The sequence below is a fragment of the Bactrocera latifrons genome, unplaced genomic scaffold (assembly GCF_001853355.1).
Source record: "Bactrocera latifrons isolate USDA-ARS-PBARC rearing strain unplaced genomic scaffold, ASM185335v1 scaffold_211, whole genome shotgun sequence".
NCBI classification, from domain to species: Eukaryota; Metazoa; Arthropoda; class Insecta; order Diptera; family Tephritidae; genus Bactrocera; species Bactrocera latifrons.
Window position 1 is genome coordinate 245,500 of NW_017535642.1, and position 26,568 is coordinate 272,067.

The 26,568-nt window shown below is 35.2% G+C and overlaps 1 protein-coding gene across 5 annotated transcripts in view; it reads left to right on the forward strand.

Moving 5' to 3' along the window:
• The window catches only part of LOC108968374 (neural-cadherin), a 262,770-nt gene that overhangs the window by 189,330 nt on the left and 46,872 nt on the right, over positions 1 to 26,568 (forward strand). For all 5 annotated transcript variants that reach the window (XM_018932366.1, XM_018932368.1, XM_018932369.1 and 2 more), the window contains exon 12: positions 26,380 to 26,523. In XM_018932366.1, the coding sequence (XP_018787911.1) occupies positions 26,380 to 26,523 (144 nt within the window). The remainder of the gene's footprint in view (positions 1 to 26,379; positions 26,524 to 26,568) is intronic.

The following is a 26,568-nucleotide window of genomic DNA, read 5'->3' on the forward strand; positions in this document are numbered from 1 at the left end:
TCGTTGTATATCTTGTACAGCTCATCGTTCCATCGAATGCGATATTCGCCGTGGCCAACGCGCAAGGGACCATAAATCTTTCGCAGAACTTTTTTCTCGAAAACTCGCAACGTCGACGCATCCGCTGTTGACATCGTCCAAGCATCTGCACCATATTGCAGGACGGGAATTATGAGTGACTTATAGAGTTTGGTTTTTGTTTGTCGAGAGAGGACTTTGCTTCTCAATTGCCTACTCAATCCGAAGAAGCTTTCCTTTCATGGGCAAATGCATTTTTCCGAAAAGGAAGAAGTCGCACGGCGCAATATCGGGTAAATACGGCGAGTTAAAATGTGATTTTTGGTCAAATAATCGTCCTTCGTATGTTGGATACTGAGCAATTTTTAGTCATCAATTTGTGGAGAACAAATCGTGCACACACCTTTCGTAAACCCAAATGTTCGGTCGAAATGCGATAAATCGATGTTTAGGAGATGTTCAATTAAATTTCCATGAATTTCAATGATGATTTCGGCTGATTTTTGATGAATATACGCACAGTTTCGATGGAATTTCCGGTGATCACGGATTCTGATTGGCCCACATGTTGATCGTCATTTATATCCTCACGACCTTTTTGAAAACGTTAAAAGCACGCCATAAACTTGTTTCATCAATTGAAATGTTTCGGTAAAAGTTTTACCAATTTTGAAACAAAATATAATGTTGGCTCTATGTTCGAAGCTCATTTTCGCACCGATAACACAAACATACTGATACTTAAAACGCAATAACTTCACTTCTAATCAATGAAATGTCATGAAATTCTCACTGGACAATCGATAAGGACAGCAGATTCTAACGCACTAGTCGACATATAGATGGCGCTACCAAGGAGCCCTAGATTCAAAAAGTCCCGTTTACTTTGGAACGCACCTTGTATTTAGTATACAACAGTGTCTTCGCTTCCACTAGGATTGCAATATACTTTATATTTGCAAAGTGCTGCTTTAGAAATTTAAGGGGTTATATGCAGTTAGCGAATTTTCCAAATTCTATTCTGAGAAAACTTTTAAATTTACTGATACAAAAATTTTGACACATCCTCTAACTGTAGTTAAAGACTTAGTATAGGAAAAATAGGGAAAATAGCTTAGAGCTCCTCCCTAAAAAACGTTTTGTGCTGAACACTAAAACCAAACAGATTTTGTTAAACTAACGTTAGAACTAGTAATTAATATAATTATTCCGTAGATTAGATATAAACTGTTTTGAAGAAATTGTATTTTTGATAAAATGTCGTCTTTAAATTGTTGAAAAAAATTGTTGTCGGTGAGAAAGAATATTCGATTAATTACTAAAAAAAAGATAAGCTGCTTTCGAGTGCTGTTGGCCACCGAATTTGAAAACACCGCACTTCTAAACACTCTGAAACGTCTTTTAAAATTTACGTGTAACTTCGAATATATTTACCGACAGGATATGCAATTTTCTATATGTATTCTTAAATAATTATATGTACATTAAGAAAATAAAAGGCCGATTTTTTGAAAAATCTGACTGTATGTAACCCTTTAATGCAAATTCAAAAGTATTTAGTTGATTTAAAATATTTTTTTTTTTTCTTACAAAAATCTATTGCTTCCGATAGCGTTGAAAAACTCTTTATGTTTGCAAATTAATGGTTTAGAAGTTTAATACAAATTCAAAAATATTTAAGTGACTTAAAAAATATAATTTTTTCTTGCAAAAATTGCAAAATATCGTCCATTTGTAGATCTCGTTAAAAACGAAAGAATAACTTACTGACATTTAATTGCAATAAACCAGAAAACTGTCTTACTTTTGATATACGTGTGTACGAATGTTTGATTTCGTTCTAGTTTCGCTAGTTGGCGCTGAGAGCACGTAGTTCTAGTTTTATTCGTCGCATCGGGTCCTGATATACCCTTTTGGAAAGCTCATTTCACACGCTAATACATGTTTGATTGATTGTCGTTTCTTTTAAGTCGTTCGTGAGTTATAGCGTCGCAAACATGGAGCAAAATAAAGAGAAAATACGGCATATTTTACAGTACTACTACAATAAAGGCAAAAATGCATCTCAATCCGCCAATAAAGTTTGTGCAGCTTATGAACCCGATACAGTTTCCATTTCCACCGCACAACGATGATTTCAACGTTTTCGTTCTGGTGTAGAGGCGGTCGAAGATGCGCCACGCTCCGGAAGACCTGTTGTCGAAATTGCGATAAAATCGCTGAATTGGTCGAAAGAGACCGGCATAGTAGCAGCCGTAGCATCAGTCAAGAGCTGGGCATGAGTCATCAAATCGTTATAAAATAAAAAAAAATTAATAAATAAAAAATACCGCCAGATTTTTTTGACTACCTATCATATATATTTTCCAAAAATTAATGTAATCTTTTATGGAAAAATTTAAGAAGTCAGAATTTACATTATTTCAAATGAATTATATTATGAAACATAAACTTTGAATGTTCGCGACATAAGTGATGATAACACCCGTCGTTTAATAATAAATTGTGGTCTGTGCTGGTGTTGAATTAATTCGAGCCAGTTTTGACTACATTTAAAAAAAAAAAAAAATAAGAAAATTAAAAAAAAAAAAATAAGTGAGGTCTAACAATTCAAGGTCTTTAAGGAATACGTACCATACACACAACGAATTAAACTTTATTTTATGTGCCACGTAGTTTTCGAAAATCTGTTTTTCCTAGAAAAAGAACAGTGCAAGCCGGATCAAAAATTAAAGTCTCTGTTACATGTTTCAACCTAATTTAATTTCCGGGTATATAATATAACTTAACCCAGAAGAAAATTTGGATTAAAATGTTGTCGAACTTCTCCTTTTTGGTGGGGTAGACTACATATAATATAAAAGAACTCCAACTGATTTGTAGCAACCAAACTGCTTTGAGGATTGGGATCGCCTCAATTTGAAAGTATAAACAAATTTTGGATTGTTGGAAATGATGCAAACAATAGCTCCATGAACAACTCTTGGGTATTTTGAATTTTAATCCACTATACGTTGCTCCTTTATATTTAGGACTTCCTTAATGGCTAAAATCACTAACTAACACTGAAGTCATCAGCCAAGAAACGTAGAGTTGGGTGTATTTTTCATATTATAATATTATTCGGTGTCGTTAAAAGAACTGAACTGAATTTCGTTATAACAAATTATTGCATAAAACAATTATGTTAAAAGTTTTTGAATAAAATTTAATACTCATTACAATTATGTTGATTTCCCCCTCACATCTTTTCATTAATGTATACTTTAACATGTCGATATGTATGCATTATTAGTATTCCATTAATAAGTATATATATATCATATATATTATATCAGTCAGTATGTGACCAGAAGTATGTACAATATGAATGTCACTATATAAGAAGTACGGTGATGTGATTCCTATCCACGTGAGTGCATCCACAGGCTTTGAGTCTGCGACTACAAATTGCTATGTCATCTAGAGTCAGGTGTTCTGGAGTTTCCGGTCGAATTAATCTCAAATGCTGAGATCGTTTTCGATCGATAGATACACTGGTTGCGGTAGTTGCGTTCGAGATTAGGTTCTGCAAATTGACTTATAGCTAAGGATTCTGCTTAAAAAGTGTGCGGAAGACATTCCATGCTTATGGAAAACCTATTTCAATGCCCTCCAGTGGCTTCGAATCCTTAGTGTGCAACCAGTCCTTCCAGTCCACCTTATTGTCGAGAGTAATATTAGGCTTCTTCATGAAGTTTACCCTCTTTATAACACCGTGCTGTTCGAGAAGGGCCAGTGGAGTTTCTTCCCCTAAGGCTTTCATTTCTTGGCTTACTTAGTGATAAAAAGGTCCAAACTTTTACATCGATACGAAGGCTTTTTCATATGCGTAGCACATTAGTTTGCTCCCAACATTATTGCCATCATACTAAAAATAAAAAATTATGTATTCAATGCACGCGTTTTTTAGCAATGCTGCATTGAATTGTTCTTAAATTTTCATTAAAAAATTTCAGATGAAACTTAAGCGGAAAAAAGTTTATGTTCATAATGCCAAAACGAGTTTGGTTGATTAGAAGTTGAATTGCTGCAATTTCGCTTTAACTTGATAGTGTTGAAAGTCTTAATAAGGGTATAAATCGAAAATAATATATCTTTTGGCTAACTTGAACCACCACCATACTACTGACAGAGATATACCTCTATAATCATACGATAAGAAAGATGTTTTTGACTGAATTTAAGTTTTGTGATATTTTTAAAGCTTTGAAAGGAATTTTCAACACTGGTTAGCCTGAAAAATCCGTGTCGTAGACGTCAAAATAATGTAATTTTTTCGTCGACATTCTATTTCATTATCCGGCATACCGAATCTATGTATATACATACATATAAACACATACCAGATTTCGCTGTGTGAAGGCCGTGCCAGCATATTATGTTTAAACTTCTGTCCGAATTCCCACAGGAAAGTTACTAAATAAAAAACAATATGCATATTTATACCTTAAAGTTTTTTATAAATTAAAGTTTTTTTCATTGGCACCAAAGACAAAGGTTATTATTTAAAAGAAATTTTTCGCTGTGTTTCTATGTATGTATGTGCGTACGCCCTGCTTTGCATATAACGACACAGCTGTTACTTTTCAAGGACTTGCACTGTAATCTCTTGCGTGTCAAATGCCTTGCGGGTCATGTTCTCTGCCACTCGAATGTTTGCGCAACTGGTTTTTAACATCTTGTGCTTCTTCTTACTTCCATGGACCTTTTGTGACCTTTTCAACTTTCTGTGTTACGAGTTTGTTTTTTGCCATTCGTGGTATGCAATTTTTCGAGCGTTGTAATTAAAAAATACGTCAACTACCATAAACTTAAGCGAACTGCAAACAATTACAGTTTCAACATTAATGGCAAACATGTGTTGATATATGGTTTGTATTGTTGTATATTTTACGATTCTTACTTTCGCCAGATGCGCCAGTACCTTGTTAAAATCTGCCGTTTATCACCAATATTACAATAACAAATGCAAAATTTAATAAAAAAAGTATCAGTGAAATGTTGTCCGCTGATGATATGGCTTGACAAGTCAAATTGATAATTACGTAATATCTTTTAAAATAGTTTATTCATTCATTATAAATATTAAACAGCCGCATAATTGGCTGATACTGCAGCTATAGGTAAATTTAATTAATGATTTTGTTACGAAAAGTTGGGCGTTCCACCTATTTATATATGGAAATGCACGTCAGCAGCTGCTGGGTCAAATAATGTGCATACGTATGTGTGCAGCTATGTACATGCATATAAGCGTTATATATCATTATGGCTTTTGCATATTATAAAGAGCTATATATACTTGTATGTATATACTATTTATCCCACATCACATTCATATTCTGATAGTCAGTAAGTGTGTCAGCTATAAATACGGATGCCTTACATTTTGTTTTTAATGAAAATTATAACAAGTAAGGAAGAGTTATATACGAGTGCTGCCAGATAGCTAGACTCATGCGTAATTTGTAAGAGTGGGAAGCACTTTGAAATTATTCATGGTGATATTGTCCGATAACAATTTGTATTAAAATACTTTAAGGAAACGGGCCAACCGATGTCTTTTACTTTTAGCATCAATACGCTGATTCTAGCCAGAATACCCTTCACAAATAATAAAGTGTCCATTCAAGAACTTGATTTCGATCGTTCAGTTTGAATAGCAAGTGTATGCTATAGTTGTCCGCTATCGGCGATTCTAACAAATGAACAGTTTCTTTGTGAGAAAAAGACGAGTGCAGTTTTCAGATATTTATCATAAAAATTGAACCACTAGTTCGCGTATAAACATTTATATCAGTTCGTCACTCTGATCATCAAAACAATTATACTCAGAACAACATTTTGCGGGAGTATAAACGCTGACTTATCCTATAACGTCGATAAGTCCTTGTGGCAACATAATATATATAGAAATGTAGTTGTAATTCATTAAACAAATAATGACATTGATGAATTTAAATTTCTGCTACAGCCAAAAGTTGTTGTGACTGTTTGACAGTGACGTCTATTTATTGTTAAAACCTTTGATCGCTATTAAATGAGGTTATACATTACTGGCGTACAACAAATATCAGATGATTCTTCATTAGTTATCATAACTAAGTGACTTCGTATACGAGCCGGATAGGAATAAATAACACGTTACATGCATAGAGGCTGACATAATAGAGACGTTGGAGCACCTCCATTCCTATTAAATATTAGAAGCTTCACAGTTCAACTGACTAAATAAAGTACCAAAATTGGATATGAAGGCCCTTTTAAAATTAACATTTTGATGTCTTGTATGACGAGTACGTGAATTCAAATTGAATTGAACCTACTACTGGCATCACTAAGAGCAAGTAGGTCCATGTATGGCGTGACAGTAAGAGTTAGACGGGATTTTATAACCTAACACCTGTTGAAAAAAATAATTGTACTTGCAAGGACGGAAAGGAAAATAGGGCGAATCAACCAATATAAATACGGGTGCCTTACATTTTGTTTTTAATGAAAATTATAACAAGTAAAGAAGAGTTATATATGAGTGCTGCCAGATCGCTAGACTCATGCGTAATTTGTAAGAGATATGTATATTGTGACAAAAAGTACCCCGAAATTGTAAATAATACTGTAAATATTTAGCTATTCCTCTATATTTATTTTGTCGCGTTCAAAGTAATCCCCACCAGATGTATTACTTTACTTATGCCAACGATTTTTGCAGTCCACAAAACAGTTTTCATAAGCACTTTTTGGGGAGGCCTTCAGCGAATTTTGTTTCATCTCTTCGATCGACTGAAAACGGATTCCACGAGGCAGTTTGTGGAACAAGAAAAAATCACAATTGTAAAACACCGTATTCGTGTAAACTCGTTATAATTGACAGTCAAATAATTTAAATATAAAACTTTATTAAACTTTATGAAACTTTATGACACTTTATGAAATGTTCTCAAAACCACTGCGTACTCGCTATTTAATGTTGTTCACTCGCTGACAATTTTTTTTTGTCTGTGCCCTTTTGTTGCTGCCACTTGCTTCGTTTTATCTGACACTTCTTGGGCAACAGAGTTGCCATCGCTTACACAAGTCTTGTGAACACGTTGGTTCACCGGTGGTATTCTTGGCTATGAATTTGGGTCGTCCGCGTGGAATGAAGCGATGGTGCATTATCATCGTCTAAAATCTATGAATTTTTTTTTCAAAAAATTCTGTTCGTTTTCGACAAGCATTTGACGAAAATGCCTTAATATGACCAAATAGAGCTCCTTATTGACCGTCTGCCTTCCAGATCAAATTCATGATGCACTGCAAAACTACGAATTTTGGAAAAACAATGAAAATTACCTTGAGAAACCCTTGTCCTATCGGCAGTTATGACACTCTCCATGAATGTGGGATCGAAATTCGCACGATAAAGCACGTCCAAAACGACCTTTCTAAGATATTATTCTTGACAAAAAAAAAAAACAGCTTTATTGGGACGAGTTGAACAAGAATGCGTTTCAAGCGCAAAATATCCACCATTCCATATCCATTGTAACAAACATTCGAAATTTTGTTTCAAAATGAGTAGCTTATATCGTTTTGTTTTCTTTCTGTAATCAAAACTTTATCGCAACTAAAAACCTACCACAATACGTATAAACAGTTGACTGTCTTTTCTACGAAAGTAAATTTATTTTTATGCTGATGTCCAACGAGATGTCAAATATTACACTTTGGTAAGAAATACCTGTATACATTAACTATTTTCTCATCATTAGTTTGAATTATTCTCGAGCTCTCCATTGACAACATCCCTTTTCCTTACTAGTTTAACGGTTCACTGCAGCTTAATCACAAATACTGTAAGACAACCTCAAACAGATGTTAATTAACAACAGTCCATAATAAATCATTCAAATGCAGTGACAAATAATCAAACAAATTAACAATGGATATGCAGCATTCCGCTCCCCAACGTGCGCCTTTAGTCAAGTGGTTGCAAATTCAAATTAATTATTTGATTCAATGAGAGATATTTATAATTATGTATATTTAATCCAATTACAAGTTGTACTTTTAACACACTTTTGAAAGCTCCAAATAAAATACATTAATTTTCTATCTAGACAAACAAATGTATATTTTCGCTGGAACTGAATGTAAGTGCATTGTTTTACAAATGTTGGGATTTTTGAGTCAATATTTTCGACATTGCTGACACTGGGATTAACAGAGAATGTAGTTTAATCAGTTTAACAGTATTTTTAATAACTTAATTTACAACATACTATATAATCTTTATATATAAAAAGCACGTGTCACCTTGTTTGAAAGCGATAGACTACTAAACTACTGAACCGATTTTAGTAAAACTTAGTACAAAGTGTCCAGTTCGAACCAGCTTAAAAGATAGGTTATTTAAAACAATGAAGTTATAAATAAGTTATAAATAAAGAATTCAGTGAAAGCTCTCCTAAATGGACGCCCTACTAAGCGGATAACTCTATTAATAACTGAAAAGTAACGCTGGTAACCAGACATTGAGAAAGCAGCCTTAAATTTGTTTTTTTCCAATGAAATTTATTTATATGAACATATTCAAAATTAAACCTCAAGTAAACTCCTTTGGGTTCTTAAACCGTCAACAACGTTTACGCCTTTATTCGTAAATAAAATTTTCACTGAATCCCCTAGTATAATATATAAGATAAGTTATACGTAAGCAAATAAATAAAACTTAATAACTTAAATAACGTTATGTGAGTAAACTCTAAAATCTACTGTAACCCTAATTATAGCATAAATACAATGTTTCAAAGGTGTCTTTAGCTTGATTGGTTAGCGTTTTCCGGGAACGGCGGTAAACTCCTGTTTATTTTTAAATATCACAAAAATTAATTTTGCTATTTTCGCCGATAAATTTAAAAAGCTGAAAGTAAAATTATTTCCCAAATCCTAAATAAATTTTCACTGTGCTTGTAGCTAGACATTTATATACATTTCAGTAACTTCTTGCAGACAAATTTCGTAGAAATGCTGTCAGTTGAGGTTATTTACATGTATATACACCCGCTGTTGGGTATTGTGTCCGTCTAGGTTAACCGAAAATGGCAAGCCTAATCTAATGTAACCCAATGTCAAAATCTTAATCTTGGTAATCTCTGTAATACAGCATCAAAGTTGCCTCAATGCGACAGTTGTCATCGGCTTTCGTCTGCAAACAGTTTTCATCCCTTGCACTAAACTAATTCGGTACACTTCAGTAACACAGACACAGCACTGTTTGTATATATTGTTTGTATATAATATAAATTTCTACATAAATATACTCCATGTCTTCAAGCTTATTAATTTAGCACATTACCTTTAACATAAGTATATGTTACTTGCAATGTTTTGCTCAAGCTTATTTAATTAGATACACACATACATGCATTCGTCTCCTTAGACTTAACCACTGACTTGTAGACTTATTTAACTGTCTTGTCAGTCTGCAGCAAAAGTTAGTAAGTTTTGTAGTGTGCTGTAAGCCTGCATGAACAGTAATTTATTTATGTCAATAGATTTGTGCAAAGCAATGGCTTCTCTACCTCGCTTAGGTACATATAAACAGGCATGTACATAAACCAACTATGTATGTGGCCACTTTTTGACAGATGGCTGCTCTACTTATCGGTAATAAATAGTGCAAAATTAAATTCCATGGAAATTGTTTACCTGAATAATAAATAATAATTTATTCGTGCTCCCGAAGCATGTTGCATAAAGCCTAATATAGTGGTACCTCGAATCTTGCACATCTCGATACTTGCAACATCTCGATTCTTGCAACAAAGAGATATTTTACATTATCTACTCAGTACTTGCGACATCCAAAAATTTTGAACTCAATACTTGCGACAAGATCTTGTTGTTTTTGGTAACGGTTTCTTATTTGGTATACATTTCAGAGAAGTCCAGTTATTTTCGATAATGAATTGCTATAACTCTTACGGATGTGCGTTTCGAGAGATTTGAATCAGTTTTAACTGACGTTTTGTGTAGTGCGGTTTCATAATGGCATGGAAGAAATTTACGTTGCTAACAATAAAATAGAAAGTTGACATTTTAAAGAAACTAAGTGCAGGATATTCTGCCAATTACTTAGCCAAAAGTTTTCAACTGCAAAATTAAGCCACATTAAAGAAGTTCGTGTTGCATAGTGAATATGGTCCTGGAAAGGGGAAAACGTTTAAACCATCAGAACTACCAAAAATGGAAAAAACCCTAATGAAATGATATGCAAAGCAACTTCCAAAGAACTCACCTGTCACGACTGATATGCTCAAGGTAAAGACCAAACTTTTCCATGCAAAAATTAAGGAAAACCCAGGTAACTTTCGTGTTAGCAGTCACATATTTCAAAAACAGATATGGAATACGAACACTGAAAATATATTATGAAAGACTTTCGAATAATACTCATTCAGTTAACCCATTTTTGCAAAACTTAAACAAAAAGCTTATTGAATTAGGTTTGAACAAGAAGTAGATATACAATGGCAATGAGTATGACCTCTTTTGGAAGCTTTTGCCAGATAGAACTCTTTTGCGCTCAAAGAAACCTCGGCTCGGGAACATAAAATCAGTAAAGAAAGAATAACTTCAGTAGTAAAATCAGTAGATGAAGCTCTGAAAAGCATCAGTTTGAAAGACGCAATATGTTTTTTTATCGAATGCCATTAATGTATCTTCAATTCGATCATCTCTTCAAGAATTGTTTAACATAACAACCGAATGGGATAAAGAAGATGACATCACTCTTTCAGAGTTACGTTTATAGCTAGCTGGAGATACATCAAAATTCACACCATTTCAAGTTTCCTTTAAAAAGTAGAACCATTGCAGAATATATCTAATTCTGAAATTGCGCAATGGATTGTTGCAGCTACTTTGAAGTCCATGAAATTCACTGTGCTGATGATGATAACTCTACTGAAAGGGAAGAAACCAACGACGTAATCCTCAATATCAATCAAGAAAGTTACTGAACAAGCAAGCTTGTACCAAACAGTTAAAAATTTCAAATTTTTTATTTCTACATGACATTACATGTGTCTGTATATCTATCTATATTTATGTATATATACTAACGTATATAACTTAAGCATTTTTGAATTGAAATACATATAAAAGAGAAAAAATATATACATATTTTAAACAAAAGCATATATGTAGGATTCGTTTATTTTATATGAAAAAAGATACCCGGTACTTGCGAAGTCCTCAATACTTGCACCGAGCTCGGCCACAGTATGCGCCTGACTTAGCTTCGTTTCAGTAAATTGAAGACCTTAAAAGTGAATTGCCACGCGCAGTGAAGGGTATGCCGGAAACTGACTTCAAAAATGTCAAATTTTACGTTAATGTCGTGACTGACCATATTGCAATACTAGGGTTGCCAATAAGCGAAATATAATATATGACAATCTACGTAACATCACTGGTTTTGTCATATTGAAATTGAAATATGTAACGAAACTAGTGAACTGCAAACTTAATTCTAAGCGAACTCGCCATCCATTTCAGTGCACTCAACAGAATAGTTTAGCAAACAATCGTACAACTTCCGTAGCCTTGTTTTTCATAGTTTTAATTATCGTTCACTGTTCTTTATAAGTTTTTAAATTATTCACTCTTCGAATCATAGCATTGAATGGTTATATGGTATGGTTTTATAAGGTCATCTCTTTGCCTCAAGATTTGGATCACTAGGGCCTTTTTTCGCCGACTTTTTCATAAATCTTATTGAGAACAGGTTTCCTTGACCTTTAGGCTGGAAAAGTTATCAGGTTGTTATTATCAGCACATTATTATATAAACCTAACCTCTAGGTGAGTTTAAAATTTAAACCAATGGAATTTATTTTAATATTTCATAAAAATAGCAAGAAATATAGGCGAACGAGAGAGGTTTCTGTATAAAAATGTTCGAAAATTTGAAATAAATAACTCAATACAAGTGCAGCGATAATCATCGCTTTTTTCATCGGAGAAGCCATTTATCAGGTTTCAGCTCATAAATTGTTATTGTTAAATTTGTTGAATTTTTTTTTATACTCTCGCAACAATGTTGCTAAAGAGAGTATTATAGTTTTGTTCACATAACGATTGTTTGTAAGTCCTAAAACTAAAAGAGTCAGATATAGGGTTATACATACCAAAGTGATCAGGGTGACGAGTAGAGTTGAAATCCGGATAACTGTCTGCAAGCCGTAACTTGAGTAAAAATTGAGACATCATGATGAAACTTGGTACTCGTATTTCTTGGCTCCATAAGAAGGTTAAGTTCGAAGATGGGCAAAATCGGCCCACTGCCACGCCCACAAAATGGCGAAAACCGAAAACCTATAAAGTGTCATAACTAARCCATAAATAAAGATATTAAAGTGAMATTTGGCAAAAAGGATCGCATTAGGGAGGGACATATTTGGCCGTAATTTTTTGGAAAAGTGGGCGTGGCCCCGCCCCCTACTAAGTTTTTTGTACATATCTCGGAAACTGCTACAGCTATGTCAACCAAACTCTATAGAGGCGTTTCTTTCAGGCATTTTCATATACAGTTCAAAAATGGCAGAAGTCGGACAATAACCACGCCCACCTCCCATACAAAGGTTATGTTGAAAATCACTAAAAGTGTGTTAACCGACTAACGAAAAACGCCAAAAACACTAAATTTTACGGAAGAAATGGCAGAAGGAAGCTGCATCTAAGCTTTTTTTAAAAATTGAAAATGGGCGTGGCGTCGCCCACTTATGGACCAAAAACCATATCTCAGGAACTACTCTACCGATTTCAATGCAATTCGGTATATAATATTTTCTTAACACCCAGATGACATGTACGAAATATGGGTGAAATCGGTTCACAACCACGATGATGAATTCTCTGTATAATATATACATTAGGACCAATGATGATAGCAGAATAAAACTTTACACAAATACGGTATTTGAGCTGAGGTATCCGTTGTGGAAAAATTGTCGTGATCGGACTATAACTTTTCAATGCAATTAAAATAAATGAAAATACAATTCAATACTCAAAGTAAACAAATTGATCTAATCTAATTAATTTACAGCAAAATAAAAAAATATGTAAATGACGGATAATGAAATCTCGATTATCACTTTATCATGCGAGAGTAGAAAATGTTCGGTGACACACGAACTTAGCCCTTCCTTACTTGTTTTTTTTTACATTTTATATTTTTGCTTTAAAAAAGCAGGACTTCATATCAATTTGCAGGGCTCATATTTCATAGCGGTAATTAATATTCCAGCGGTTTTTTGGTGTTTTAATATTTAATGCATGAGAACGGGAGCATGTGTAATCCCGAAATTACGTGTCTTCATGTCACATATTCCACAAGTGTATATATTATTTAAATGCACGCATGTATTGCTTTCCATTTGAGTGTGCGTGCGTGTGCAGCGGCGGCATAGAGAAAATTTAAATTAATATTAAAGCGCCGCGAAACAGCACGAACTACAACAAACGTATTAACAGCCATTAACAGCCACACGCATACTACACAACGCTGACAACATGTTGTATATGCAACAAGCATTTTAAGAATTCATTATGATACCACGCGCTTCACGCTCCGTGTTACCACAATCATAGTCGTATGTGTCGCGCTGCGTATGAATTAACAAGTATTGCAAAAATTAAAACAGAAGATTCTTGCAAAAGCATTGCTTGCACGTCACAAAATGTGGCAGGCAAAAATATGTATATGCATGTGGCGGTTCGGATAATTGCAGCAAACGTCGAGTTCGTTTCGCTGGTTGTTGTTGCTGCTCATTGGGCCCACCAAAGTAGTGCCACCTACAGAACGTTCGTTGCAAGTGGGCTATTTGTTGGTCGCAGCCAACTGAGCTATACACACTCGTTGGTGCAATTAATCAGTCACAATTTTTATACCAACGTACAACATGCCGCAGAAAAATTTTGTGCGTTAAAGTGTCACTTACGAGTACAACTCCTTATAAGAGGAACGAACCTGATTTCTTCCATTTAGAGCATAGTTGTGGCTTAGCAGTTCCGAGAACAAAGACCACTATTACCGGAAATGAGCTAAGAGAGAGAGAGAGAGTAGCACACGGAAGAAATTATGCCAACTATTCAAAGGGATTGGCAGCACTGAAGTTCGATCTTGTGCTAAGAAGCTTATTTCTTCTGGGGAGCAATGCTAATTTTCGTCCTTTGAAAAACAGTCTAGTAAGAGACTACTACTTTGTACTATACCCATATAAACATAGGAAGTTAAAGGCGAAATTACGATTAACTTTTCTTGACAATCACATGACCATGGGTATATATTCCTCTGACTGGAGTCGTGCATGCCAACGCTGTGGCGATCGTACTCAAACCTCCTTACTTCGTTTTAATTAAAAACAATGTTCTGCATAAGCAATAAAATACATTTTATATAATATATTTTATACGGCATGCAATTTATACGACACTTCCTCTTCGTTGTCGCAAATTGGTATTTTCAAGTGTTTAATATTAAAGCCTAAAACGAAAATAAAGTGCTGTACTCTCAAAATGTAAAGACGGTATTACTCAGATAGATTTTTCATTAATGAAATATATTCTTACAGAGTTTTGAAGCGTAGCTTGGAAGTTATTGAAAATTGTGGGTATGGAAATAATGTGGCAAATGTGTTTTGAAATATCATCGAAGATTCTTAGTATGCTGTTTAAACAAACGAGTGGATCAATGTCATGTCCCCATAGTACTTTATTATAAAGTGGGCAGAGATACTTCTATCTTAGATCTATCTAGTGGAAGGACAAAAAACTTTTAAAGTGCCGAACACTTGAGTGTTAGTTCCGTACTTACTCTTCTTCTTCCTTATTGGCGTAGAAAACGCGTACGCGATTCAAACCGAGTTTACAACAGCGCACCAGTCGTTCCCTCTTTTCGCTACATGGCACCAATTGGAAATTTCAAGTACAACCAGGTTCTTCTCCACATAGTCTTTCCAACGAAGTGTAGGTCTTCCTCTTCCTTCCTTCCTTCTTCATTTTCCCAATTGCCTATTCAATTCGAAGTAGCCCCTGTTGGCAAGAGTTATCCTGCATTTAATTTCCAGGCTGACATTGTTGTTAGTTAATACGGATACTGGTTCCAAGATAGACAAAATTAGCTACTACTTTGTAGTTAAGACTGTCAAGCTGAAGCTTGTTTTATTTTCTCCAACAATAGATTGAAATAGTCGCACGATAAGAAGTCGCCTTGTCTGAAACCTTACTTGGTAGCGAACGGCGCGGAGAGCTCCATCCTTATCATGACGAAGTTTCTGGTATTGATCAACGTCAGTTTACACAGCATTATTAGTTTTTCACGTGGGGATACCAATCCCCATCAGACATTACGTCATAAAGGCAGCTCCTTTTCGTGTTGTCAAAAGTGGCTTTGTAATCGATGAATAGGTGGTGAGTGTCAATCCTATTTTCACGTTACTTTTTCAAGATTTGGCGCATGCTGAATATCTGGTCAGTTGCTGATAAGCCACATTGATAAGGTCCAATTAGTTTGTTGTGGTGGACTTTAATCTTTCACACAATACGCTCGATAGAACCATATAGGCGATGTTGAGAAGCCTTATCCCACGGTAGTTGGCGCAGATTGTGGGGTTCCGCTTTTGGGCGATTAGGCTGATTATACTAAAATTCCAATTATCAGGCATGCTTTCGTTCGACCATATTTTACAAAGAAGCTGATGCATGCTACTTATCAGTTCTTCGCCGCCTTGTTTGAAAAGCTCGGCCGGCAATCCATCGGAACCCGCCGCTTTGTTGTTTTTCAGGCGGGTAACTGCTATTCGAACTTCTTCATGGTCGGGCAATGGAACGTCTGCTCCATCGCCATCGATTGGGGATTGTCAACTTCTGGCATTATGCATTCACTGTCATTCAGCAGGAGAAGTGTTCTCTCCATAATTTTAGTATGCTCTGGGCATCAGTAGCTAGACCACCTTTGTGGGTTCTACAAGAGTATGCTCCATTCTTCCACACCAATGGCTTAAATAATTATTGATTCTCAGACAGGGAACAAAACGTTACAAAGTCAAAAGGTTGCCAATTGCCACCTACGAGTTTTACCATTTAAATAATTTGTATAGCCATTAATTGCATAAATTTAGTAATGAACTGTATTTCAACCGAAAAGCTTTTAAGCAGCAATTTTTGAATTTTTTATATATGTTATATTTATTTTTTATCTTCTATTAACATAAATTTGTAAACAGAGAAGTAGGTATTTTTGCTTTCCAACACAAAAAATAAAACACAACAGTGATACCATATTTTCATCGCTTCATTAAATATTTACTTCAATTGCCTGCCTCTGTGTTGCCTCCGTTGAAACTTATCTGCAAGTGGCAAAAGTTTATCGCTGAAATTTTCGCTCGAATGCATCGCTGTAGTGATATATAGTCGTCTTCGCTTCGTTTCGCTATCGTTCTTTTATTTCAGCGCTTATTGCTTAACAATTTCCTTTACAATACTAAGGCGTTTGTGGCGTTGACATTGCCATTGGTGTGTAATATTTACGAAAAAAAAAAATAGTTATTGGCCTTTTGCCAATTTATTGTCAAACGCACTCGTCGTTGCTGGACCCAGGCGCATGACCACTTGTGATAGCGATAGGACTTGCGCGCCAAACCGCAAGCGTACTGTCATAGCACCGCTCGCCTACCCAAGGCTTAAATGTTCGCATTGCTGTAAAACACAGATGGTTTGCTGGCATTTAGCCCGAAGTGATTTCTAATTGCGCAGATTTAAGCTCAGCCAAAGATAAATCTGCCCACAAATGCAATGAAAATTGTTAGTATTTTGGCCAAATGTTTGGGGTGTTTCCAAAAATTTAAATTCTCAAATTGCCATGTAAATCGGTTGGAAAATTTGTCTGCAAAGCTTTGCACCTGATAGGCACCACTGTTGCCGACAACACTTGATGTTGTCAATTAGAAGAAGCTTAGTGTGGTTGAGTTCTCCACGGAACTACCACAAATAGTTCTCCGCGAGAAATTTTTTTTTTTTTTGTTTTTTGGTTAATTTAATCTGTCATTCGGTTGATTTTCATTATTTTTGCACAATTTTACTTTGACGTCAGCATTCTTACCTTCAATTGCCATTCATTTGTGCATTGTAACTTTGTTATTAACTGAACATTAGCGTTGGAGAGGTGAAACGTGATTTTTGCTTTGACAGCAAGTTTTTCTCTTTATTTTATTTTTCTTTTTTGCTTTTTTGTCCTGCACATCGTCCAACACTTTCATTTATTACTAATTGCAGACCATTATAGTTTGGTTTATTTTTTGTGATTTTGCTTTTGACGTTTTTATGGTATTGGATTGATGCAAATGACAGTACTTCAGTGTGCTGACGTATTTCCTCTTCATTGCGCTGTCATTCTTATTTTTCTCAATCGTCCATTATTTGTGCAAAAACTAACAGCGTGTCAATTAAGATCTTTCAATGCAACGATGTGCCTGAAGTGAAGAGAATTATCCTTTTGGTCTAGGTATATAACCACTGAATTAACTGAAACTTTTAAATAGTTCCGCAAATATATAAAATTAAAACAATTTCAAATTAACTATAGGAAATAATGGCTTTGTAAAAATATCTACTCTGTCATACTGAAAGGGGAAAACTTAATAAAGGGTAATTCATTTTGCGGTTCCCTACTTTTTCTTTTTTTTAAGAAAATACACATAAACTTTTAGTTTAATGGGGAATGTCTTCTATCATTCGAAAGAACATTCCTTAGCATTTATTTTTCGATGATTATCTCTTTTAAAAGTTGGCTGTGGCTACGTCCCAGATGGTTCATCCATTAAGTTTAACTTCGATGACGCGTTCGAGCATTAAGGCTGGTAACTGGCGAATGACACGCATGATATTTTGTTGCAAAGGCTTGCATCGAAAGGGTACTGTCCGCATTGAGTTGACATAACCCCACATGAAAAAGTCTAAGGGTGTGACATCACACGATCTTGGTGGCCAATCGACTGTCCCAAAAGGTGAAGTTATCTGCTCATCAAAGCATTCTCTCAATATATGCATTGATGGATGAGATGTGTGCCGCAGTCTTGTTGAAACCAAATGTCGCCGAGACCACTGGCTTCAATTTCAGGCTAGAAATAGTCAGTTATCATGGCGGTATAATGTTTGCCATTGCCGGTTGCCTTCTCATCGGCTTCATTTTTGAAGAAATATTGGCCGACTAACAAATCACACCATATCGTTATTTTTTCTGAATGAAATGGCAGATTGCTCTACGTCCCAAAAGCGGCAATTAGGGTTGTTTAAATACCCATTGAACCAGAAATGTGCCTAGTCGCTGATTTGGCTCGAAAACGTCACATGATACCGATTGAGCGGCTTCAGTTCTTGCACAAGCTGTATTTTCACACACTTTCAATTTAAGGCCTCAAACGAAAATGCGTCAAGTCTTTCAATACGTCAGTCCGGGTTACTGAAAGGATTAAAATCATATCTAGTTTCTTATTAATTTGTACGTTATTATCAAATATTAAATTAGTTTTGCTACTATCTTCTACTTCATGTAATCGGTATTTATATTAAAATCGAACTAGGTTATGTTCGCCAGCTGATCCAGAGATCGCTTTTGGACTTCAAATATAGTCCGTTGTAAGATCAAAAAACTAAACTTCTGTGTTGTCTTGTGCCTTGTGACCAATGCAAGTTTACAAGGACTAATTTCTATTTCCACCAGCTCAGTAGAATATCTAAAATTGTGAGCTTCCAAGTGATTAAGCCGCGATCTCGCAAACGATGGAAATCAAGAAAGAATTTGTAAGATGTTTGCTGTTCCTCTTTCTAGATACAGCTTCTGCAGGCGCGGTCTGGTAAGACACTCAACTTTGCAGCATGGACGGCAATAAGGCAATGGCCTGTTAAAACTCCGACAACTAGGAAGAAAGCAAGTGTTAATGAGGGCAAATAGCTCACTGGATCTGCTAATAGAGCAGATCGTCACTTCACTGCAGGATGCTACATGAAATATATTTAATGAAAATAAAACTAAATTATGATGTTTTGACAGCACCTGAACATATCCTTTGACACTTGCAAATTAGAAGAGCCAATTTATGTATTTCTTCTTGTTATGGTTAATCATACGTGCAAAGTTCTGTAATACTTTTGACGTTTTCACCGAATTTTACTGATAATCAAATATATTCAAATATGTTTGTGAGCATTTTCTGTTGTATTCCTTATCTTTTAGAACACAATACAGGGATTTGACTAATTTTCGGAGAAACATAAATTTAACTACTGACATTTCATTTATTCTCGTCTTCGACTATTTACAAATATTTACTATATTTACTCTACAGTTATGTTTGTTAAAAGCCGCTATTCAAATAAATAGCAAGCGAGTAGATAATGGGGAAAGTGGCATGTAAATAATTATCTGTGAAAGATATATAGTATTCCCACTTATGTTTAATCACTTTACAATTTAACTATAAGCCTTGTGTGTCAAAGCCTAAAATGCTTATGTAATTAGTATTTGTTTAGTGTTAATACATTAATTAAAATCAATTTATATGCATTCGTATGTGCTTGAGAAAGTGAGCTGCCCTTTCAAGTGACTATTGCAATTTGACCCACATTTGCAGCGGAATGCAAATGGAAACCAAAACAGAATCACAAACACATAATAAAATGGACATTTACGAGCTTACACAAGTTTTCATGTAAATGCTTACTTACGCCGGATATGTACAGGAGACTGTTCAAGGAGCAAATCGAGCAGTGTACTACAGGCAGAGCAAACAATTCAAGCAATCCGATTATCTAATTGCTATAACAGGACTTAATGCAAATATAATTCAAATTAAAACATAATCACAGGACCATAGATGCACACACACATATTCGCACATACTTTGGTGTGCTTACAATTGCGCAGCCGAGTACAAAGCACATACACAATGCTGTAAGCAATGCCTCAAAGCTGGCAAATACACACAAACATATGCATAAGTGCATACCAAAATAACTGTAATCCCTTGAAGTTTACACAAAGCCTTTTATGTCAACGCTGTTATAAGTGGATTTGCATAAATTAGTCCTAGTAAAGGATTGACTTACTTTGGGGTGAGACTGGACCACATTGAAGAGGTCTTCGAAGTTCATGACTTGCTTGTATGGAGCTCCAATTCGGCTTTGGTGAATGAATTGTATTATTCGATACTTGTGCACATAGAGATAACATCTTTTAACTACAAATTAAAGAAAGAAAACGCATTTGTATAGTAAATCTGGGCCATTTTCGAAATTTTTTCGAGTAGAAGAGTCTCATAACCCCACACAAATTAAGGACCAAGTTAGAGTGAACTTGAAACCAACGAAATATTAGGTTGTCAAAAAAGTCTTGCGGTATTTTCGCTAGTTGGCGCTGAGAGCGCGTAGTTCTGGTTTTATTTGTGGTATCGGGTCATGCTTGTGGTATCGGGTCATGCTATGCCTTTTTGGAAAGCTCATTTCACGCACTAACACGTGTTTGATTTATTGTCGTTTCTTTCAAGTCGTTCGTGAGTTATAGTGTCGCAAACATGGAAAATAAAGAGAAAATATGGCATATTTTACAGTACTACTACGATAAAGGCAAAAATGCTTCTCAAGCCGCCAATTTCCACCGCACAACGATGATTTCAACGCTTTCGCTCTGGTGTAGAGGTGGTCGAAGATGCGCCACGCTTCGGAAGGCCTGTCGTCGAAAATTGCGATAAAATCGCTGAATTTTTCAAAAGAGACCGGCATAGCAGCAGCCGTAGCATTGGTCAAGAGCTGGGCATGAGTCATCAAACCGTTATAAAATAAAAAATAAAAATACCGCAAGACTTTTTTGACAAACTATTATATACATAGCTGTAAATAAAATAACAAATAATCTTGTTTTTATTATCAAAAAATGTTACCGTTAGGCTACCATACAATATTTATATTATGCAAGGCAACCGAATACTGATCAAGGAAAGTCAGCAACTAGACGCCATTTGTGGTGTATTCCCTTGTTTGGCCTTGGTCAATACTCATAATTTACGAGGCTTCGAGTTTGAGTATGTCGAAAATGTTTATAAGGATACAAAAACATTATGCACAAACGAGTACAAATGCATGCAATAAGAAGTTGTATTCAAAAACAATGATTCCAACTGAAACATCCTTCAAATACATGACAGTTGGTCTGAAAGAGTCCACATTTCGAAAAACCTTAGCGCTTCAATCAAATACAACCCAAGGCTCCACCTTTATATACATTGTCATGACTTATAGGACCAGATCTGTTTATTTACTACATAAAAGCAGAGCTGTGACCGCAACCTGGATGTCTCAGCGTACACAAGCGGGCATGCAAGTGTGTTTGCGCTTTCACTTGCAAATCATTTAAGCCTTAAGTACAGTTTACTGAAGACAAAACTACAATAAAAACAAACTGCGCACAACAATACCATTATCCCTTTAACAATCGACTTGAATACAGATTGGCAGCGCTATGTGGGTATGTGTGTCAGTGCAGCAAATTTTGTATTTCCTTATATTAAAGCGCAAAGGCATACTTGCAGAATACAACTCACTAGCAACTTGATGTCTGTTTGCTTCTCTTAATGGTGCAACAATTGCAGCATTTCGCCACTTAAACTTAAAATTTACCAAGCGCAGGCGCCTCGACGCCAACACCGTGTTGCTTGTCCACTGCAGTGCCTGATGATGTTTTAATAATTCCGAAAATGATAAACAAGTCAGAAGCACAGAAATTCATTCCAGGCCTGTTGTTGTAAATATGAAATATACGCAAGGCAACGTTGTCGTAGCGCCCATACACTGAACTGCTCGGTGTCGTTCTACTGGGCGGCTAACTGAAACAAACCAATCACGACAATACGGAGAATATATTGCAAGGCTCATAATTCAAATACTTGCTTTGCATGCCTGCCTGTTTGCCTGTCTGGCTGCATGTTGGTTTGTGGCAACTGTCATTTGCAAGTTGCAGTAAATTCTGTTACACCCAAGGACATGTAAATGACTACAGTTTCCGGATATAGGCGCTATCAGACAGGTAGTAGACGTACGGATATATTTTGTTAAGAATCTTTTCAGGAAATAAATTTTCTTTGTGCTTTTTTGAATAAGTTTTTATAAATTGTGAGATACACTTGTGACTATTCGCACGGAGTATTTTAACTTAACATGGGTATTCCAAATTTGCAGTGCACTAGGGCCACTAAATAATAATATGTGATTGAGAAAATTTGACACTTCAGGCTTTTTTGTGACATCAAAGTATATATATTCTAAACAACTAGAAACATCAGCTAAATTTGGAGAAATTATTGCTTAGTATAGACAACAAAAAAAAAAAAAAAAACAATTATGATTTTCGTGAATGTTTTGCTGCTGTAACGTGTTTTTGGGTTTGCAACAATAATCTGTTAGTATTACTGCGCTTCATTTCCCTTAAAAGACCTTTTTCACCACAGAAAATGCCAGTACCTCACGCCTTATTCGTCACTCACAGGACTCAAAGAAAAAAAATCAGTAAGAAAGTCGATTTTTATGGACATATTACGTCCCAAAGCATTGTATGACATTTTAAGTTCATTTATAAAGTCTGTAGTTTTTGGATTTATGGTTTCTCAGAAAATTTTGGACAACGTTCCCAAACATTTCTAGGCGAGTTTTTCCTGATGGTACTGTTTTTCTTCAAATATTTTATTTTTCTCATTTTCCGTACTTGTGAATATATCCTCTTTCAATTTCGCTGAGTTTATGGAATTTTGTTTTTCAGATATACAAACCTTCTATTATCGTTAAGCATATTTTCAAATCAAATGAAGTGCAGTGAATTATTTTCACTTCGCCCACATTTTTTTGTAAAGTGATTATTTCTGTCCCATTTGCAAATGAAACAGCGACATTTTGTGTAGCCAAGCTGTAGTCCAAGCAAAAGTGCAATGACTTTGAAATCGCCCCAAATTTTTCGATTGTGTTTACTGCTTTCAATAATTTCAAGAAAAAATCTCATAATACGTAACTCTTTTTCATGTTGGAACCATGAACTTCCGGCAGTGAAAGAAGCTTATTTCCGTTTCCAGCAACGCTGCTTTCAAACTACTTATTGAATTGACTCCTAATCAAACCCTAATACATTCATCAAAACCGGAACGTTATAACAATTGAGCAAATCAACTGCTTTAGAAAAGTAAAATTTTATTTCATCGTCAAGATATCGAAAATAATGTGGTTGTAATATTTGGGAAAGATAATTATAAATAAACACCATCATTAGATGCTGAAATGATTTCCGAATTTTCTTTTATCTTCCATTTGCCAACTTTACAATTATTGCGCGCTTTGAAAAGTTCGATAAATATCGAATAACTTCAGAAACAATAAATTTGACGCTAAGGAGGATTCGAAGTTGTATATAAATCAAATATTAATTTTAAAGTTAAGGGAACTTTAAAGTCTCAGAAACTACCACAATTTTCGCAACACACTTAAATATTGCAGTTGTAAAACTCGTACTACAAATACCATAATTGTACTTAACTCACTTCCATCAGATTACTCTAGGTTCTCTACTGGTCACTGCTTACGGGGTTATTCGTGCCGAGTTATCAAAAGCGCGCAGTCGTTTCTTCTTTTTGCTATTTCCAATTCGAGATATCAAGTTCAACGAAGGTCTTCCTTCACCTTCACCTCTGCTTGCACCGACGAGTACTAACCCGAAAACCGTCATAGCTGGAGTGTTCTCTTCGTTCCGGATACGGTGGATTTGACTAAATATGCTTAGGTTAGCCGACGCGTTTGAATAGCTCGGACGGTAACACATCGCCACCTGCCGCTTTGTTGTTCTTTAGGCGGGTAATTGCTATTTGAACGTCATCCTGGTCAATCAATAGAAGATGTTCTATTGATTGACCAGGATTACCGTTCAGCAGACTGGAGAAGTGTTCCCTTCATAACATCAGTATGTTCTGAACATGAGCCATTTCATTTCTTTGGGTCCTACAAGAGTTTATTTAGCTTGCAATAGGTAAATCAAGCAAAAAGAAAATATTGAAATGAAACTTAGCCTAATTTTGTCATGGATATGTCGAAATTTCAATCATATGTTTGTCATAAAATCTGCTAAAGTTCCCGAGACGCTGCAGAATTCTATACAGCAATGTTTGTTCACATGAGCAAATAGAACCGAGAGCATATGTTGCCCCAACTTTTAGAACTAAATTTCAACACACACATTCATGAAATTTTCCTATTCACTAAAGGAAATTTTTGTGGAATATATTACTTTTTTATCGTTGTAATACTGGGATGTATATGTATGTGCAGACTGCTTGGCCACACTCAGTTTATTTCACTAAGCCCGCATACGTTTTAGCAATCGCAGTAATATTCAATCTCCAATAAAAATAAGGAAATCGCTTTGCTTTGATTTCAAATAAATTTTGGCTTTTAGAATGTAACGCGAGCAACAAAAGGAAATAGTAGAAACATAAATATCAAATATTTCATAATAAATATAATACATACTACGTATTTGGTAAGACTGTTCTGATATTTGATATTTTTTGCGTTCATAAAACATAGATTTCTATATTTTGACTTGTTAAAATCGCAAAGCTGTCTATGATTTACCAATACAAACATAGTAAACTTAACAAATAATCGGCATTTCCAAGAGAACAGACTTATATGAAATTCCAATTGCATTGTGTTGCATTTTGTTAATTTGTTGATTATATTTCTTTATAAATTTCCCTAGGTCCCAAAGTCATAGAATGCAACAACAAACGCACAAAAAGTTATTTGCATTTAGCTTTTATTTGAAGTGGTTTCCCAGTTTAGCACACGTACTATTTCTAAATGGATTTATTATACTTTTATTTTATATGCGTGACAACTCAGATATAAGCGCACTAGCCTAAATTCATATACCAGCAAAGTTAATAAAGAATACACATGTTCATTTTCTCTCGCATTCGCAATGCATGGCACATACTCGTATTATGATAATGCCTCTTCATTCGCTAGAACAGTTTGTGAATTAGTGCCAAAAGTGAGTATAAGATACTGTGTCACATTGTGTTGCTCATAATCGTGCAGGCGGTTTATGGGAATTACGTGATAATTGCATAATTTTAGGCGTTTAGCTTAACCGGCTTGTTAAACAAATGCTTAGAAGTTTGCTCTGTTATTTCCGGTTGTATACGCGTTTGTTTGTGCTAGACGTTAAGTAACAGCAAACTTTTTCACTGTTTTGTTTGGTAAAAATTCATTATATTATATGAGGAACGGTGAAGATATATTTATGATTTGACTCTGATCAAGATTTTATACCTTCAACAGAGTATATTAAGTTTGCAACGAACTTTGTTATACCCAGAAGGGTATGCTGGCTATACTATAAAATATATGCATAACGATTACGACGACGAGCTGAGTCGATTTAGGCAAAACTGTTCATCCATCTCTCCTTTTGTCTGTATATCCGTATACACCATTTAGTCACTCAGTTGAAGAGACATCGTTCTAAAATTTTACAAACATCCTTTCCTCTTCAAGAAGCTGTTCATTTTTCGGAATCACCGATATATCGGACCACTATAGCATATAGCTGCCATACAAACTGAACGATCGAAGTCTACTAATTGCATGGGACATTTTTTATTTGTCAATATATATTCGAGAAATTTGGTATGGACTATTATCCAAGGTATCATCGAAAAAATTGTTCCGATCGGAACACTATAGCACATAGCTACCGTGCAAACTGATCGAGCAAAATGTAATCCTTTATGTAATTTTTTTTTTTATTGTACAGTTTTTTTGCAGAAAACTTGGCACAAGTTATTGTCAAAGGCGACGGTATAATCTCCTAAAAAAACTACTAAGAACGTTCCATTATCCGACTCACCCACCAAAATAGAGCTAAAGATCTTTTCATGCTCTCGTATGCCATACTAAAGGTGCTTGTGAAGGGTATTAGAGCTTTGCTGCAGCCGAAATTAACATGTCTTTTTTTGTTAATTCTGAAATAAACAAAATAGCATTAATGACGCTAATTGTATTATCATTTATATCCTTTAATCAACTTTAATATGTCCTTTAAGTGCTATTACAATCTGCCAAGTAATTACACCAGTGCCGAAGTAGTATAATCACACTTGCATATTTAATTTATGTTTCCACACACTCAACTTAACCACATTTTCATTCTTCTTTATACCTCTTCTACTAACAGTAACAAAATTTATACGCATTGGCATCGCCGATAAGAACGACAACCCGCCTTATTTCGACAAGTCGCTCTACGAGGCAGAAGTGGATGAGAACGAAGATATCCAACACACTGTGCTGACCGTTACAGCCAAAGATCACGACGAATGTAAGCACATAAGCACTCAAGTATACTTACTATATATTATAGTTG